This window comes from Chiloscyllium plagiosum, chromosome 18 (genome assembly GCF_004010195.1).
Source record: "Chiloscyllium plagiosum isolate BGI_BamShark_2017 chromosome 18, ASM401019v2, whole genome shotgun sequence".
NCBI classification, from domain to species: Eukaryota; Metazoa; Chordata; class Chondrichthyes; order Orectolobiformes; family Hemiscylliidae; genus Chiloscyllium; species Chiloscyllium plagiosum.
Window position 1 is genome coordinate 66,606,726 of NC_057727.1, and position 20,088 is coordinate 66,626,813.

At 42.5% G+C, this 20,088-nt stretch overlaps 1 protein-coding gene across 2 annotated transcripts in view; it reads right to left on the reverse strand.

Annotated features, from left to right (window-relative positions):
- The window catches only part of bap1 (BRCA1 associated protein-1 (ubiquitin carboxy-terminal hydrolase)), a 69,344-nt gene that overhangs the window by 35,252 nt on the left and 14,004 nt on the right, over nt 1-20,088 (reverse strand). The window contains exons 2-4 of one of the 2 annotated variants that reach the window (XM_043708520.1): nt 12,586-12,615; nt 12,370-12,424; nt 6,368-6,500 (exon numbers count right to left, since the gene is read on the reverse strand). In XM_043708520.1, the coding sequence (XP_043564455.1) occupies nt 6,368-6,500; nt 12,370-12,424; nt 12,586-12,615 (218 nt within the window). Of the gene's footprint in view, nt 1-6,367; nt 6,501-10,756; nt 10,855-12,369; nt 12,425-12,585; nt 12,616-20,088 lie in introns of those variants that run through there. The other variant, XM_043708521.1, reaches the window with a different exon arrangement.

Consider the following 20,088-nt stretch of genomic DNA (forward strand, 5'->3'; position numbering starts at 1 on the left):
AGATAATTCCCATCCGGCCCAGGGGACTTATTTATTTTCTCACTTTCCAGAACTGCTAACACCTCCTCCTTGTGAACCTCAATCCCATCTAGTCTAGTAGCCTGTACCTCAGTATTCTCCTTGACAACATTGTCTCTTACTAGTGTAAACAGTGACAAAAAATATTCATTTAGCACTTCCCTTATCTCCTCTGACTCCATGCACAACTTCCGATACTGTCCTTGATTGGCCCTAATCTTAGTCTCGTCATTATTTTATTCCTGATACACCAATAGAAAGCCTCAGGGTTTTCCATGGTCTTATCCACCAACAACTTCTCATGGCACCTCATGATTCTTCTTAACTCTTTCTTTAGGTCTTTCCTAGCTAACTTGTAACTCTCACGCTCCCTAACTGAGCCTTCACATCTCACCCAAACATAAGACTTCTTCTTCCCCTTGACAAGAGATTCAACTTCCTTAGTCAACGGCTCCCGCGCTCAACAACTTCCTCCCTGCCTGACAGGTACATAATTATCAAGGACCTGCAATAGCTGTTCCATGAATTAGCTCCACATTTCAATTATGCCCATCCCCTGCAGTTTCCTTCCCATCCTATGCATCTTAAATCTTGCCTAATCATATCATAGTTGCCTTTTCCCCAGCTTGAACTCTTGCCCTGCAGTATATACCTATCCCTTTCCATCGCTAAAGTAAACATAACCGAATTGTGGTCATTATCACCAAAGTGCTCACCTACCTCCAAATCTAATACCTGGTGGGTTCATTACCCAGTACCAAATCCAATATGGCCTTGCCCCTTGTTGACCTGTCTAAATACTGTATCAGGAAATTCTCCTCCATACATTGGACAAAAACTGACTCATCTAAAGTGCTGGAGCTACAGTATTCCCAGTCAATACTTGGAAAGGTAAAGTGCCCCATAACAACTACCCTGTTATTCTTACTACTATCAAGAATCATCTTTGCTATCCTTTCCTTTACATCTCTGGAACTATTCAGAGGCCTGGGAAAAACTCCCAACATGGTGACCTTTCCTTTCCTGTTTCTAATCTCAATCCACACTACCTCAGTAGACGGGTCTTCAAAACATCCTTTCTGCAACTGTAATACTGTCCTTGACTAACAATGCCACACCTCCTCCCCCACCCTTCTTTTACCATCTCTGTTCTTAATGAAACATCTAAATCCTGGAACCTGCAACAACCATTCCTGTACCTGTTCTATCCGTGTCTCCGAAATGGCCACAACATCGAAATCCCAGTACCAACCCATGCTGCACGTTCACCCACCTTATTTCAGAATGCTGGTACTTCTCCAGAATCCAAAGAAAATTACAACCAATGTATCCACAACGTCTGTAACTACCTCTTTTAGGATCCTAAGATGTAAGCCATCAGGACCAGGAGACTTAACTCCTTTTAGCTCCATTAACTGGTCTAATACCACTTCTCAAGTAATGGTAAAGGTACTTAATTTCTCCTCTGTATTCTTTGAAATTTATGAGATATTTGAAGTGTCTTCTACTGTAAAGCCTGATGCAAAACATATTTTTTAACTCCTGTGCCATTTCCTGGTTCCTCATAACCGCATTCTTACTGTTAATGAGAAGTTCACTAGAGGACAAAAATGTCAAGAAAAAGCTAGAAAAAAAGTTTATATAGGCATGTTTAGGATGTGAAAATCTCAGCCAGAAATCTTTGCTGGTGCAGAGCTCATTTTTAAAGGGAAATCAGGAAACTGGCTGAGAAAAAATTAACATCAGGGTTTCTGGTCAAGCAGTGAAATCTGACAAAATGGTTCATGTGCAGAAAATCACTGATACAGACTTGACAGGCAGAAGTGTGCTGGAACAGTTTGCGATTCGATATTTGCTAATACTGTTGGAAATAAACCATGACCATTTGTACCAGCTGCACACAATTTCATCTACCTGCAGTTATGAAATTCAGATAAATCATCTGTGAGCAGATTTAAAGAGAATCAGAAATTTTTAGAGTATGGAAAAAGGCACTTGACTAGAACTTGGCTAGTACAGCACAGAATAGGCCCTTTGGCCCTCGATGTCATGCCAACCTTTTACCCTACTCTAAGATCAGTCTAATCTCCATACCCTTCATTGTACTATCATCCATGTGCCTAACCAAGAGTCGCTTAAATGTTCCTAATGTATCTGACTCTACTACCACTGCTGGCAGCACAATCAATGCACCCACTACTCTCTGGTTATCCAGAGGTGGCACGGCGGCTCAGTGGTTAGCACTGCTGCCTCACAGCGCCAGAGACCCAGGTTCAATTCCCGCCTCAGGCAACTGTCTGTGTGGAGTTTGCACATTCTCTTTGTGTCTGCGTGGGTTTCCTCCGGGTGCTCCAGTTTCCTCCCACAGTCTAAAAATGTGCACGTCAGGTGAACTGGCCATGCTAAATTGCCCCACAGCGTTAGGTGAAGGGGTAAAGGTAGGGGAATGGGTCTGGATGGGTTGCTCTTCGGAGGGTCGGTGTGGACTTGTTGGGCTGAAGGGCCTGTTTCCACACTGTAAATAATCTAATCTAATCCACAAGGTTTGTCCCCACTTATGCTCCTCAGAACTTTTGTACACCTCGATTAGTTCCCCCTTTTTTTAAATCTGCTCAAAGGAAAACAAGCCCAGACTATCTAGGCTCTTCACAGCTGAATTGATTCAGCCCAGGCAATATCCTGGTGAATTGGCTCTAGATCCTCTCTGGTGTAATCACAGTCTTCCTATAATGTGGTGACCTGAACTGCCCACAGTACTCCAGCCGTGACCTAACTAACTTTATATACAGCTTCATCACAATCCTCTTGCTTTTGTATTCAATATTTTAATTAAAGTTTGGGAGAAGATTTGTAGCTCGGGTGCTCGTTGTTGTGGTTCTATTCGCCGAGCTGGGAATTTGTGCTGCAGACGTTTCGTCCCCTGTCTAGGGGACATCCTCAGTGCTTGGGATACTCCTGTGAAGCACTTCTGTGATGTTTCCTCTGGCATTTATAGTGGTTTGTCTCTGCCACTTCCGGTTGTCAGTTCCAATTGTCCGCTGCAGTGGCCGGTATATTGGGTCCAGGTCGATGTGTTTGTTGACTGAATCAGTGGATGAGTGCCATGCCTCTAGGAATTCCCTGGCTGTTCTCTGTTTGGCTTGTCCTATAATAGTAGTCCTATTAATAGTCCTATTATAGGACAAGCCAAACAGAGAACAGCCAGGGAATTCCTAGAGGCATGGCACTCATCCACTGATTCAATCAACAAGCACATCGACCTGGACCCAATATACCGGCCACTGCAGCGGACAGCTGGAACTGACAACCGGAAGCAGCAGGGCCAGGCCACTATAAATGCCGGAGGAAACATCACAGAAGCGCTTCACAGGAGGCTCCCAAGCACTGAGGATGTCCCCTAGACAGGGGACGAAACGTCTGCAACACAAATTCCCAGCTCGGCGAACAGAACCACAACATATTTTAATTAATAAAGGCAAAGACCCATGCGCCTTTTTAACATTGTCTATTGGCCCTTCTTCCTTTAAGGACCTATGGACATGCACACCAAGGTGCCTCTGATTCTCTGTACTTCCTAGGGTCCCACCGTTCATGTGTGTTCCCTTTCCTTAAGGAGGATACAGAGGTGAGAGAACAGTGTAAACCATTCAACAAAAGAGTACTCAACCAACAGAAGACAGGAAAACTGAAAATCACCAAGGTTATGAATTCTTTAAAGGCGAATGTGAAATCCTTTGCTAAAGTTGTATCACGTCCTCCTGCAGTGGTTCTCAGCTTTGGAGATGCCAGTCTTCAGTCAAGTTAATTCAATCCGTGTAATATCAAGAAATGATCGGAGGCAATGAATACTGAAAAGGCTATGAGGGCCCTGACAAAATTCCAGCAATAGTACTGAAGACTTGCACTTCAGAACTTGCTGTTCCCTCAGGCAAGCTGTTCCAGTACAGTTACAACACTGGATTCTAGCTAACAATGTGGAAAATTACCCAGTTTGTTCCGAGACACAAAAAGGACAATCCAACCTGGCCAATTACCACTCCATAAGTCAACTCATGACCATCAGTAAAACAATGGAAAGTGTCATCGACAGTGCTATCAAGCTGCACCTGCCAGCAATAACCTGCTCAGTGATGCCCAGTTTGGGTTCTGCCAGGGCCACTCAGCTCCTAACCTCATCACGGCCTGGGTTCAAACACTGACAAAACAGAAGAATCCCAGAGGTGGGGTGACAGCAACAGGCCTTGATATTGAGGCTGCATTCGAGTGTGGCATCGAGGAGCCCTAGCAAAACTGGAATCAATGGGCATTGGGGGCAAAACCTCTGCTGGTCGAAGTCATACCTGGCACATAGGAAGATTATTGTGCTAGTTAGAGATCAGTCAACTCAGTCCAGGACATCTCTGCAGGAGTTCCTCAGGGTAGTGTCCTAGGCCCAACCATTTCCAGTTGCTTCATCAATAATCTTCCCTCCATCATAAGGTTAGAAGTGGGGACATTCGCCAATGATTGCACAATGGTCAGAACAATTCTTAACTCCTCAAATTCTGAAGGAATCAATGTTCCAGACTTGGGCTGACAAGTAGCAATTAATATTCACGCCACACAAATTTCAGGCAATGATCATCTCCAATAAGACACAATCTAACCAATCTCTCCATGTCATTCAATGGTGTTACTATCACTGAATACTCCAGTACAAACATCGTGGGGGGGGTTAGCATTGACCAGAAATTAAACTGGATTTATCATATAAATGTAGTGGCTATAAGAGCAGGTCAGAGGCTAGGAAATTTGGGAGTAACTCACCTCCTGACTCCCAAAAGCCTGTTCACCATCTACAGGAGTCTGATGGAATACTACATTTGCCTGGATGGGTACAGCTCCAACAGCCCTCAAGAAGTTTTTCACCATCCAAGACAAAGCAGCCTGCTTGAATGGCATTATATCCATAGTTATCCACTCCATCTACCATCGACGCTCAGTAGGAGCAGTGTGTACTACTTACAAGATACATTGCAGAAATTCACATAAGATCCTTAGACAGCATCTTCCAAACCCATGACCACTTTGGTCTAGAAGGACAAGGCAGCACAAGTTCCCCTTCAAGTGACTCATGGTTCTGATGTGGAAATATATGGCTGTTCCTTCACTGCCACAGGGTCAAAACCTTGGAACTTACAGCAAATGGGCTGCAGTGGTTCAAGAAGGCAGCTCACTACCACCTTCTCGAGGGTGACTAGGAATGGGCAATAAATGCTGGTCAGCCAGCAATGCCCATGTCCCAGGAGTAAACTTAAAAACAGAATTTAGGAGCTATTACTTTAGGAAATAATGCAGTGGACGCTATTGTAATGAACATTACAACAATTGTTAAATTTAAATCTGAGTTTAAAATTAGATATGCAGTAAACTGTCTGCTTGAAGTATAAACTTATGAATAAGAAGCAGGAACAGCCCACTCAGCCCCCCCCCCCCCTCCCCCCGAGTCTGCTCCACTATTCAACAGGGTCATGGCTGATCTAAGTGCAACCTTAAATTCACTTTCTACTCAACCCTGATAATCTTTTACCTCTTGCTTACCAAGAATCTATACAACTCCATCTTAAAAGTTTTCAAACTCTGCCTTCCTGCCTTTTCAGGATAAGAATTCCAAAAACTCACGACTCCGAGAGACAACTTTTGGCCTCATGTCTTGTTTTTTTGGTAACCCCTTATTTTTCGATGGTGAAAAGTTTTCAAGTTTTGTGCATAAATAGTGGAAATAGCTGTAACCTCACAGTGGTTATGTTGGTGACTTTTTTCTGTGTGCAAGTTTGTTGTTACTTATTTTAAAAAGTTGTCAACTTGTGCCTGTTGACTTGTGCCAACTTACATTCTGTGGTGTCTATGAAATTAGTAATTTCCTTGCGTGGTATATCTTTTAGGTGCAATGCAGTGATGTAGAATACAGAGGATATTGACAAATTCTTCTAATGTGAGTGTTCAAATACCCCAGATGTCAACACAAACACAAAAGGTGTTGTTAATGTGTGATAGCATTATGTAATAAATCTGATAGTGAGAATGAAAAAGCAACTCCTGGAAATCACAAAGGAACCTCAAATCTCAAGAAATACACTTTAAAAAAAATCAGGGACAACAGCTAACCACTTTGAAAATAAAATGGGGAGAAATAGTTGCAAAGGGGAAATTAGCAGGATGAAAGGGAAAGATCAATGGAAGTGTGACTAAATCGATCAGTTTTAGAGAGAGAACATGTGCCAAAATGGAATTTTTTGTGCTATATGATTCTGTAGTGCAGACTGTCGCGTCACCTAGTACATACACCATTGGAAATATCAGAGCTTACCTGGTGGGCAAAGAACATGTCATTAACAATTTCTTCATCGATTACTGACGTCTCATCCACCAGGGGTGTCACCTTGCGTCGTGATCTACGCTCTTCAATCCATTTAAACAGGAAGATAAATCCGTACACTGGGCTGAACATAGCAGGATAGGAGCATTGTGAGGTAGCACATTTGGTATTATATCAACAATTACATATATATTCTAACACAGAAAAATATTTTGAAAAGCATTATGGAAGTACATTCAGACAAACCTGGTCCCTAGCCACAAAATGATAAACTGGAAAATGCAACCAATAACTCATATGAAAAATAAGAGGCCCAAAGGAGTTGAAAGAGATGGACAGGCAGAGAATTAAAAGCGTTAAAGACAGAATTTTATAGTTCAGGATCCAGAGGCTGAAGGCATAGCTGCTGAACTGGGAGAAAGGAAGGGGAAAATTTATTGAGATGTGTTGTAGTGCTATTAAGTGCTATGAAGAGATTTTAATATTAAGTTAAGAATTTTATATTGGGGCTGTTGAGAGCCTGTGTGCAAGACAACATCTTGAATGGTCAGAATGTGGTGCAATTTGAAATACAGATGGCATAGTTTTGGGAAACTTTGCAGGATGGTCAGACAGCAAAGGTGCATTGGAATAATTGAGTCTGAGACAGCAGATAAATATTAAAGGAGCATATAGTATTTCATCACCAAGTGATTTGTTTGCACATTGCCTACGTGTGCAATGCAACAAAGCAGAGGGTAGAATCATCACACAAATTGATATTCAACATCTACATTGAGCTCCTCCTATTGGAGCTGTGCTGTAATGCATTATAACTGAAGGTTCTCTTTGTTCTGTAATGACTTTATTATGGTTCAGCAGCCTGCATGCGAAATTATCAAATATCCAGTTTTCAAATGCTGTAATTGCAAATTCCAAGTAACTTTACCAGACCAAAGATGATGGGAGAGCACCAATAAGGTTGACAGACTCATGTGACTTGGATCAAATGACAAACCAGAACTGAATACCTCGGGTGGCATCTTGAGCCCTGCAGTTGGCAGTGATCAGGGAATCCCAAACAAAGGAATCTTGTTGACTCTAATAAGAGTGGAATTCTTTATTAAACGCTTTATGTCGAGCTTCGCTCTCACCACTGACAGCAACTAAATAAGCAGATGCTAAGCTCATCTCTGACTTGAGTGAAGTGAACGTGGAATATGAAGGCGCCTACACTTGGCAGTCCAAGTTGTCACTTGTTTTATTAAGTGTATCGGTATTGAAATGCCCAGGGGTAAGCAAATCACATCACATGTATGACAATACAGCTTTATATTTTGTTACATATAGTTCAGTAGCATAGTGGTTATTGTTACTGAACCAATAATCCCTGGAGAAAGCACTTGTTACATCGATTCATCATGGCAGCTTGAAAATTTGAAATCACAAGAAAACAGAAAAAATTGGTGCGAAAAATAATTATGAAGCTGTCAGATTGTTATGGAAACCCAAATGGTTCAGTGAAACCTATCAGGAATGAAATATGCAGCCCTTACTCGTCTGCAACAAATACAGACATGCAACTTATTAACATCAACTGCTATCTGCAATCCTTGCTCCTCACGATTTTATAAACCTCTATAAGGTCACCCCTCGTCCTCTGACATTCTCGGGAACAAAGACCCAGCATATTCAGCCTCGCGATATAGTTCAAACCCTCCAGCCTCAGCAACATCCTTATATATCTTTTCTGCACCCTCTCAAGTTAAACAACATTCTTCCTATAAAAGGGAGACCAGAATTGTATGCAGTATTCTAAAAGTGGCCTCACCAATGTCCTGTACAGGCACATCATGATGTCCCAACTCCATAGGCAATGTTCTGACCAATGAAGGCAAGTGTGCCAAATGTCTTCTTCACCACCTTGTCTACCTGCGACTCCACTGTCAAGAAACTATGCAACTGCACCTCTGGGTCTCTTTGTTCAGCAACACTCCCCAGGGCCGACCATTAACTGCGTAAGTCCTGTCCTGTCTAGATTACCAAATGCAACATCTCACATTTATCTAAATTAACCTCTATCTGCGACTCCTCGGCCGATTTGCCCATCCCATCTGATCAAAGCCCCATTGTACTCTGAGATAATCTTCTTCACTGTCCACTACACCAACCATTTGTGTCATATACAAACTTACTAACCATGCCCTTAATATTCACATTCGAATTATTTATACAAATGATGAAAACCAGTGAACCAGAACCAATCTTGTGGCACATCAATGGTCACAGGCCTCCAGTTCAAAATACAACCCTCTACCAGTACCCTCTGTCACCTACTTTTAAGCCAATTTTGTGTCCAATTGGCTAGCTTCTTTGGATCACGTGATCTAACCTTACTAACCAATGGACTATGCGGAACCTTGTCAAATTAAACCTGCTTTCCTGTTCTTTTCTCATGGCCATCAAGCTTTTAGCCTAACACCCTTTGGAAATGACTACTGAATCTAATTCCAGTCAGAAAGCATATTTCTGATCACAATATTTCATTGTATTAAAAAGGTTTTCTTGCATCATCTCATTCTTTTGGTAACAATCTTTAATCTGTGCCCTTCCACTATTGAAAGCAGAGTCAATAATGAGAAACTATTAAAACTATTCATCTTGACGAACACTTCTGTCAAATTTATTCCGAGCTATCTCACCGAAGGAGAAAAAGCTCCGTTTCTGCAGGTATCTGCAGACTGTCGTCCCATCATCATTCTAGTATTTCCTCTACACTCTCGAAAGCTTTGACATCCTTCAGAAAGTGAGGTGGCCAGAATTGAGCACAATATCCAACTAAGGTCTAATCTATGATTTGTAAAAGTTTGGCATGATCATTGTAAAGGTGGGCGACACGGTGGCACAGTGGTTAGCACTGCTGCCTCACAGCGCCAGAGACCCGGGTTCAGTTCCTGCCTCAGGCAACTGAATGTATGGAGTTTACACATTCTCCTCCTTCAAACAATAATGTAGGAGGAAGAGAAATAGGCCATTCAATCCTTTAAACCTGCTCGGCCTATTAATAAAATCATCTTTGATCAGATTCTAAACCTTGAGTCCATGTTCCTGCCGAGGCCCGATAACCTGTCATTCACTTGCTTATCCGCACTTGATCTTAAAAGATATTTAAAAACCCTGCTTCCAACACTTTTTCAGGAAAACTGCCAAAGACCCTCGTTTGTACTCTAACTGTTCCTCCCAAAAGTGACATCTTTCCTTTGACATTTCTCCTCTCTACCCAAGCTGTATCCAAATCCTGGCTTCCTGAACTCAGCTCATCCCTCTCAATTGTGTTAATACAACCTTTAACTAGAAGGGCCACCCTTCCATCTTTCCTTGCTTTCTGCCCTTCCTAAATGTCCTGTCCCTTTTAATGTTCACATTATCCTGCAGCAATCTCTTTGTAGTGGGTACTGGATCGCTCTCATTCATTTCTATTTGCAGCTGTTCTCCCTCCATTTCAAATGTTGCACTCCGTGCTGAATAAATGTTGCCCTCGCATCACATTTTATTAAAGGCACAGTTATGCAACTATGACTAGAATAACAGATTTCAAATGATCCACCTGATGAGCAGAATCTGTTCACTGTGCCAGTATACTTGATGACAAAAAACTGCACACTGAGTAACTAATTCTTCCTGGCAACACTGTTGTGTCAATCCACTTGGCAAGAAATACACCACCTATCATGCAAACCTTCCTCATGCTCTCACAGGATGAAGAACATACAAGAAGCACCTTTTACAGCATATCCCTCCGTCACTCTCACAAGATATTATCAAGGAAAGGGAAACCATGAGCCAGGCTGGTGAAACCCTGTGTAAAAGCTACAGACTGGAAAGGTTCTAGTGGTCTCTACTCAATCTCACGAAGCGCAGCTCCTTAAATCCAAGCGGTACTCAATCACTCAAGTCAAACAGAAGATTATTTTCTGAAACATTAGCTGGCACACTGGCTCAGGTCAGATGGACTTCACACTGGGAGAATGCAGCTATTGTATGTGATCTCTCTGGCAGGTCCTAACTCAAGTCTCACATGTGAGATTAGATTAGATTACTTACAGTGTGGAAACAGGCCCTTCGGCCCAACAAGTCCACACCGCCCCGCCGAAGCGCAACCCACCCATTCCCCTACATGTACCCCTTACCTAACACTACGGGCAATTTAGCATGGCCAATTCACCTGACCTGCACATCTTTGGACTGTGGGAGGAAACCGGAGCACTGTGGGAGGAAACCGGAGCAGATTCTTGAACCACTTACGTGCAAGAGGATTAGAGGTAGTTTCCCAGTGCCTTCCTCATAGATTTAAAAATCTATCTTTGGTGTACTTTCAACCAAGGCTAAAGGATCACTCACCAATCCTTTACAACACAAACATTTCCAGAGCCAGATTATACGAACTGGAGTCCAAACTTCATGGCCCTTCTGACTTCTAGGTGAGAATATCACTGAAGTCAATGGTCCCTCTATCCAGTCCCAGGTCTCCAGCTGGATGTCACTCATCGTGATTGTTTGGAGTGGGCTTCAAAACCTTTGCCTTCTCACCCAAGGGACACCTCTTCATTGTCAAATATTCAGCGGCTATTCAATAAGGCCACCACCTTAGGTGAAGCACGAATTCAGGATTACAATTCAGTGAGCTTTTATGCACCATCCTGCTTGTTTACAACTCAACAGCAATTTCTAAAGGGTAAAAACAAGGACTGCAGATGATGGAAACCAGAGTCTAGATTAGAGTGGTGCTGGAAAAGCACAGCAGCTCAGGCAGCATCCGAGGAGCAGGAAAATCGACGTTTTGGGCAAAAGCAGGCACCCTACCTCTATTCTTGATGAAGGGCTTTTGCTGCCTGACCTGCTTTGCTTTTCCAGCACCACTCTAATCTAGACAGCAATTTCTAAAGGTAGACCGAGTCTCTAAAGATCCGCAGTTTCTTTATTTACTCGCCTGTGCATGGGTTAGCGGAATCAATGCCTAATCACGGTATTGTAACTATGACTAGAATGATAGATTCCAGATGGCCCACCTGATGGACAGAATCTGTTCACTGTGCCAGTATACCTGGCAAACAGGAAACTGCACACTGAGTAACTAATTCCTCCTGACATTTGGCAAGAAATACACTACCTATCTTGGAAAGCTTCCTCGTGCTCTCACGGGATGAAGAACTTGCAGGGATCACCTTTTATAGCCTGTCCCTCTGTCACTCTCACAAGATATTACCAAGGAAAGATATTATCCAGCCTGGTGAAAACCAAGCCAGTGTAAAAACTATAGCTTGCAAAGGTTCTGGAGGTCTCTACTAAACCTTTGAAGCTCAGCTTCTTAAATCCCAGCAGTACTCAATCTCTCAACCTGCAAGATAGCCAACAAATTCTTGCTATCTCCGAATACAGAAAATACCACCCTGCTGCAGCAGCGCATACATACATTGGAGCTACCATTCACTAGGATTATGATACGTACATAACAACCTGGGACAAAGTTACAGGGATCAGAAGCTACCCAGTTTGATTTCCAGTGTGAGCTACCTCAGTTAATGTGATGAAATAAAGCACGACAATTAGTATCAGCTAGAAAGGATGAAAAATAATCAGCCAGTGGTCCCGTTCCTCTTCACTAATGTTTGCTGAACAGTACATGTGCCAAGGAAGGAACAGTATCAGTTTGGTTGTAATACCCTCTCAGTCCAATAGTCTCAGGACATGCCAAGATCCAAGTGCCTGCAAGAGGAATGGCCCCCTGGGTAATGAGCAAGGGACATCTACTGAACAGCACTACAGCAAGTAAAACAACCAGTTTGGACACGTTAATGTATACCACCATGGCAGATAGGCCTTGGACCCACATCCTTTGATAGGGACAGTACAATAAGAGCCCTACTAGTACTTTGTGTTAACACCTTGAACAAAAGAAGAAAGCAGGAAGTAAAGGGGGAAAAGAATAGCAAGAAGAAATTAAAAGGACATACCCCTGAACTTTACAATGTAGGTCATAGATCTCCTCCACTTGAACACCTTTTACACCTGATGTGAGAAAATAGAGAAGCCAATGCCAATTAGCTTGAATCAAATTCCTGATGAATGGCACAGTGCAGCAAAGAAATTTTAGCACAGGTTTTGAGAACACTCCAGTAACACAATTCGCCAAGTTCCTGAACTATGCTGCATTGTAAGCAGGTACTTACCAAAATCTTCTACCAGCAGGGTGAAGAGCCCTGAAAGAGAAAACAAAACCATACATAAACATGAACACTTCAAACATTCAGCAATAAAAATGGTGAACAGCAGCAACATTTTGACAAATAGCTACTGAACATACGTGTACAGCAGATTATTATTACATACCAGGCAATACTTATGAGCTTAGCCCACTTTGAACTGTGCAAAATGGTCAGCATTATAAATCCAGACTCAATCCTTTCAAATGTGGCTAAGTCTGGATCCTAACAGCATTAAAAGAAAACACTTGCAGATACAGGTTTATCACTGGCAGAGAATGATGGCAGCAAAACAAGTAGATGAACTAAAAGTTCTAGATGATGAAGCAGCTTGACAATAACGTGGGTTAATAATAAAGATCACAGGTAATGACATTACAGGAGGATGGCCTTCAGCTGATCACAATTGCATGGATTCTTACGTGAGTCAGTCATTAAGCAACTAAAACACTTTCAACAACCCTCATTTTCTGAGTTTCCAATGCTAAGGAGCAACATTTTCTATTCTCACCCATCAGAAATATTATGAAAGCAGGTGCAAATGAATACTCAGCAGGGAGGTTGGCAGGAGAAGCATCGCTAAAATTATTTTCTGGTAATCTAAGGATCAGAACGTAAGTACATACTGCTTCAGGCTTAATTGCTTTTAATACTTTATTTACACCTAAAACATTCCAGATTTTAGCGTGTTACATCAAGTTTACAATCTCCAACTCATCAAAGCAGGTGGTTTAGTCTGAGCACCAAACCAGTTCAACCGATCAATCAAGTTCCAAAATTTCCTTGCTTTCCCTTTCGATAAAATGTTGTTCTGTGATGACCTAATTCTGTGGTTTCCAACACAGAGATTGTGATTGACTGTCAATTGCAGAGTGTCTGACAGTAGATCACTGCCCAACAACATTCACTTGCCCTGTATGTATTGATCACCATGCCGCTGCTTGAGCTCCACTTCTGCACGCTACGTGGCTGGAGACGAGCCTTAACAGGCTTTATAAATTATTGCACCCTGTTGCTGTTTGGTCCAAATACCAGTGATAGAAGCAGGAGTGATAGAAGCCATTTGGACCAGATGGACTATCATTGTGGGTAGTACAAATGGATGAACAAATATATACGAGGAATTGATGTGGGAAGGTCATATGTTACAGTTCTAGTTATTCACCCATCACGACCATGCAATTTCTCTATACGAGCAGCTCAGCTCGTTCTCTGTGGTCCTGCAGTTTATTTTCTTCAGCTGCTTATCGAGGAAGTCCATGTGGAGAATGCTGCTGTGCCCCACATCCAATATCTGAACAACGCAAGCTGACCAGGGGTTCCAGAAACAAATCACGACCACAGAATTGACCTTCCGTGCCTCCACACTTGAAAGCTGCCAGTTGCATTCTGGACAGTCCAGAGGTGTAGATGCAGGGGCAGAGTGACGTCACAAACAACACGGTGAAGCAATGAGTGGCGAACCTGGGCCGTCTAAAAATAAACTAAAAATGTGCAACGTACATACTCAATGGGAAAATTAATTTCAGTTCAGAACTGTGAAAGAGAACAGCATTTGTCCCATGGCATGAAAATATATTGATCAGTCAAAAGGGGAATTTGGAATGACACCATTCAACAACGCACAGTAATTTGAAGGATAGTTTTCCTTTGAACAGCATGCTTCAGACAAAAAGTTGAAAAACGTTGATGGTGCTGATGCCGTTTTGAAAGCTCAGTTACAGATTTTCTTTTAAGCCAGCGGGATAAAGCAAGCCCTATACCGAATGTCGTTTTCTGTTTGTTATTTTCTGGCACAAAACAATAATTCATTCTCGGCAAAGATGGCGAAGTAAGTAATGAAACAACGACTACAGCCACTGACTCTTTATTCAGAACTTTAGGAATGAAAAAGAAATATTAACGGCAATCCAGAGTATGTCACTTGGTGCTTCCACTGTAGCAAGATGAGTGAAATCTTTGTCTGAAGACATCCTTCAGCAACTACAGCAGGTCCTGAAGAACTGTGAATGTTTCTCGATACAGTTGTCCGAATCAACTGACATGACTGACACAGCCCAGCTCATTAATTTTGTGCACAGGGATTTAAGGACATAGACTGGAAAAACTGGGACTTTTTTTTCCACTGGAACATTGGAGGTTAAGGGGGTGACCTTATTGAGGTTTATAAAATTATGAGGGACATAAATAAGGTGAATGACAAGGGTCTTTTCCCTAGGGTGGGGGAATTCTAAACCAGGGGACATACTTTTAAGGTGAAAGGAGAAAGATTTAAAAAGCACATGAAGGACAACTTTGTTTTTTTACACAGTGTGTGGAATGAACTGCCAGAGAAAGTGATTACTGAGGGTACAGTTACAACATTTAAAAAGCATTTGGATAAGTTCATAAATAGGAAAGGTTTGGAGGCCAAGCACTGGCAAGTGGTACTGGTTTAAGTTGGGAACATGATCGGGGAGGACTGGTTGGACTAAAGAGTCCGTATGACTCTTTAATTAAAGAGGATCTTCTCACACTTTTCGCCCTTGAGGGAGGGAATAAGGGATGAGGATATCTAAAACAAATTCAAAAGGTACATGCTTGAGAAAAGCATTCCAATCAAGAAGTTGGCTTTTATCATGATTGGCGGTGCACCAGCCATGCTTAGTGTAACCACAGGCTTTTGTTGCTTTTTGTGGAAATGATCCCTGATTTTCCCCTCTTCTGTCAAATACCACTACAGAATCCACCAGTAAGCATCCGAGAGTAAAGTTAAATGGACTTCATATGTAATGAAACTTGCAGTAAATTCAATTTGAGCAAGAGTCTTTCAGCACCACTTTTTGAAATAATTAATCGACAAACCCAATGCTGGACATGATGAATTAACCCTCCAGGCTGAGTTAAGTTGAGAAGAGGTCCTGCAAAGATTTTTGCATCTGATGCCCAAAATTATCATTTTCTTGAATTAATCAATGAAGTGTGGAGTGAGCTGTCAATGTGAGATTGCTTCACCTCAGGGTCCTTTCAGATGTAACATTAAAACAGAACGAGCTGAACTGTGAACTGAAGGGAAACGTTGCACATATGATAAGTGCTGTGAATGCATTCAGTTTGAAACTGGGTCTGTGATCCTCCCATTTAAAAAAAAAATAAACATTGTGACACTTCCTGAGCAAGGAGATAATGTTAGAAAATAATCATTGAGATTAAAAAAATGCTTCCAACCAGAAAACTTCAGTGCACACCTGAGGAAGGTAGCAGAGGAACTCAACAGGAGACTTCAGGAATTAAATGTGATAGAACAAATTGCCGTGTTTGTCTCAAATCTATTCCTTCAAGTACATATTGGTGGTTTGGCTACCAAATCCCATCAGGTGCTTGATTTACAGAACAGTGGAGTGAAATGAAATCAGATCAAGAGACAGTGATTTTTGAAGACTCACAAATATAGAAAAATACCCATTCACATGATCATTGCTTTTAAAGTGAAAGCTTTGGCTCCACATACCTGCGAGACAGTCTTCCCTCAAATGAAGATGATCAAGTCAGACATGTTGCGGCTATACAGGACATTAGTTAGGCAACGTTTGGAATACTGTGTACAATTCTGGTCTCCCAGTTATAGGAAAGACGTTGTGAAACTTGAAAGGGTTGAAAAAAGATGTACAAAAGTGTTGGCAGAGTTGGAGGGTTTCAGGTATATGGAGAGGCTGAATAGGCTGGGGTTATTTTCCCTGGAGTGTCAGAGGCTGAGGTGTGACCTTATAGAGGTTTATAAAATCATTGATAGGTGAATGGCCAAGATCCTTTCCTCAGGATGAGGGAGCCCAAAACTAAATCCATAGGTTCAAGGTGAGGGGGAAGAGATTTAAATGGGATCGAAGGGACAACTTTTTCCACACAGAGGGCAGTGCATGTGTGGAATGAGCTGCCAGAGGAAGTGGTGGAGGCTAGTACAACATTTAAAAGGCATCTGGATGGGTATATGAATGGGAAGGGTTTAGAGGGATATGGGCCAAGTGCTGACAAATGGGACTAGATTTATTTAGGATATCGGCACAGATGAGTTGGACCAATAGGTCTGCTCCCGTGCTGTTTGACTCCATGACCAAGTAACATAACTGCCTCACAGAAACCCATTTGATTGCAAATGACTAGCATCTCAAACTATAATCCACACTTCACGGCACTGGCAGCTCATGTGCAGTCACAGGGTCTTACACACAGAGACTTGGTGGGTGGAGGACAAATGAATAATTATTTTGGCTTGGATTTCAATCATATGTTTATGCTATGTTACCTTTAGAGTAGAACCTGGATTATATTTAAATTCAAATAGTGATCTTGTGCTGAAATGGTTGGAGACCAATCATATAATTTGACTGGTGTTACCTGCATCCTATTTAAATAGCATTGCTAAAGTAAAGTCATTCTAGACCTTCACTGCTAAGTATTTAAACTAAGATATTTAAAATGTCCACAGCCCCAATTTTAAGTTCTATTCTTATTGATAGCACATTTGTCAAATTTTGCAGTACCTCTCACCTGATGGGAGATCATCAATGGGCATCATGAGGGTGGCTAAGGCTCTCCTTTCTGATACTATCAAAGTATTGTTGGGTTTGCTTTTAATTAGCTGAAAATGGGTTGCTGGAAAAGCACAGCAGGTCAGGCAGCATCCCAGGAGCAGGAGAATCGACGTTTCGGGCATGAGCCCTTCTTCAGGAATTCTTCTTCAAGCCCTTCTTCAGCTCATGCACGAGAAACGTCGATTCTCCTGCTCCTTGGATGCTGCCTGACCTGCTGCGCTTTTCCAGCAACCCATTTTCAGCTCTGATCTCCAGCATCTGCAGTCCTCACTTTCTCCTTTGCTTTTAATTAAACTCAACATAACTTCATTACAAAAAGTCTCACTGTGAAATAGAAAGCCCCTGTAATATCATTCAGGCTGCAAACACAGTAGCCCAGTTTCCATAGTTTTCTTGTTGTATTGTATGCATCTTTGGGTTTGTGGTTTATGAAACATTTCTCATACAACTTTTATGCTTTGAATTCTGTTCCTAGACGTATTTTGGCCTTTATTTCAGCGTCTAACCTATTCAAGCTATGAGGGCTACTTGCACTTTATTTGTCAATTCAGATTACCAGAAGGACTTTCGTTTTCAGATGAACGAGTCATGAATCCATGATTAGAAGCTGCACTGTGCTTTCTTACTTTCCACTCTTTCACCCCATTCTGCCAGTCCACGGACCTCACTCCTCGGCTGTCATCCTCTATATCGAACCAGTTACATGGCCTGCTCTTCAATAATATCTCCAATATCCCAAATTAAATAATCTCCTCTGAGACTTCATTCTTTGTTTAAAGTCCATATACCTGCATGCAAAGTACTCAAATGTGCAGAAAAAAGTTGTAACTAATTGTAGAACTTATAACAGAATGAATACACAACACAGAAGCCAATTTAAGTATTTTGCCCATAGACTAATTACAATAGGCTATACGCTCCAATGTTTGGCGCACCGACCTGTACACCGCAGAAGCCAGGCGCCAACTCATGAACACCTTCTCCACCTTGGGGCATTCACCTGATTGGCACTGCTGCCTCACAGCGCTAGGGTCCCCGGTTCGATTCCAGCCTCAAGCGACTGTGTGAAGTTTGCACATTCTCCCTGTGTCTGCGTGGGTTTCCTCCGGGTGCTCCGGTTTCCTCCCACAGTTCAAAGTTGTGCAGATCAGGTGAACCGGCCATGCTAAATTGCCCACAGTTTTAGGTGGATTAGTCGGGGGTAAATATCGGCGAGGGGAATGGATCTGGGTGGATTACTCTTTGGAGGGTCAGTGTGACTTGTTGGACCGAAGTGCCTGTTTCCATACTGTAGAGAATCTAACTTAATCTACTGCCCCCTCGACCACAACCTCACCTCCCATCCACAAACCATTGTCTCCCAGACCATCCACAACCTCATTACCTCAAGGGTATCTCCCACCCAGAGCCTCCAACCTCAGTCCCAGAACCCACACTGCCCGGTTCTACCTCTTATCCAAAATTCAAAAACCTGACTGCCCTGGTCGACCCATCATTTCCACCTGCTCCTGCCCCAACAAACTTATCTCCTCATACCTTGACACTGTCCTGTCCTCCATAGTCCAGCAGCTCCCCACGTGCACCCCCCTCGTCCTCTATGACTTTCGTTAACCCGGCTTCCAACGCCTCGTCTTCACCATGGACATCCAGCCCCTGTACACATCCATCCGTCATGGCGAAAGCCTCCAAGCCCTCCGGTTCTTCCTCTCCCACCAACCCAATCAGTACCCTTCCACCGACACACATTCGATTTGGCTGAACTAGTCTACACCCTCAACAATTTCTCCTTCGAATCTTCCCATTTCCTTCAGACCAAAATGGTAGCGCCACGGGCACCCACATGGGCCCCAGCTATGCCTGCCCCTTTGTCATAGGGCAAAAAATGAAGACCTTAATTGTGTGTTGATGGAATGGATTCAACAACGAAGAAGTGAACGCATGCCACTGACTGGTTTGTTGGTCATGAATCGAGGTAGAAAATATCATAAAGAATTGAACATTAAAGGCAAATGTCAATATTCAGAAGGTTGGCTGCAGAAATCGGCCGAAGAAGCATAATGTTGTAAAACAGCTGAAACTCTGTGGTGAAAAGGTTTCTGCTGATCATGAAGGGGCTAAAAATTATATTGACGAATTTGCCAAGATAATATCTGAACAATGCTTTAGTCCTGAACTAATTTACAATGCTGATGAAACAGCTCTGTACTGGCGCTATGTCCCAAGAAAAACATTGACAGCGGCTGATGAGAGAGCACCAACAGGTCTTAAGGATATGAAGGACAGGTTAACTATTCTTGGGTGTGCTAATGCTGCAGGCACACACAAGGTGAAACTTGCAGTGATTGGGAAAAGCAAACATCTGAGATGTCTGAAAGATGTACACAATTTACTGGTGTATTATTATGCAAACAAGAAAGCATGGGTAACCCGAGAAATGTTTTCGACTGATTCAGTGACCACTTTGTACCAGTGGCATGAGCTCATTGCAGGCAAGCTGGACTGGAAGAAAACTATAACATTTTATTGCTCCTGGACAATTGCTCCACACATCCCCCTGCCGAATTCCTTGCAAAAAGTAATGTTTTCAGCATTTACTCGCCCCCTAACGTGACATCTGTATTACAGCCTTGTGACCAAGGAATTTTGCACTCCATGAAGACCAAGTATAAAGACGATTTTTTAAACTGTATGCTTGCTGCAGTCAACATAGAGGTAGGAATCCAAGACTTCCTGAAAGAGTTTAGTGTTAAGGATGCCATTGACGCAGTTGCTAATGCTTGGAATGATGTTGATAAATCAACATTAACAAATACTTGGTGCAGACTCTGGCCTATAATGACGTGTCATGTAAATGAATGCACGGACTTTAAAGGCTTTCATGTCACTGAAGAGAAAACGA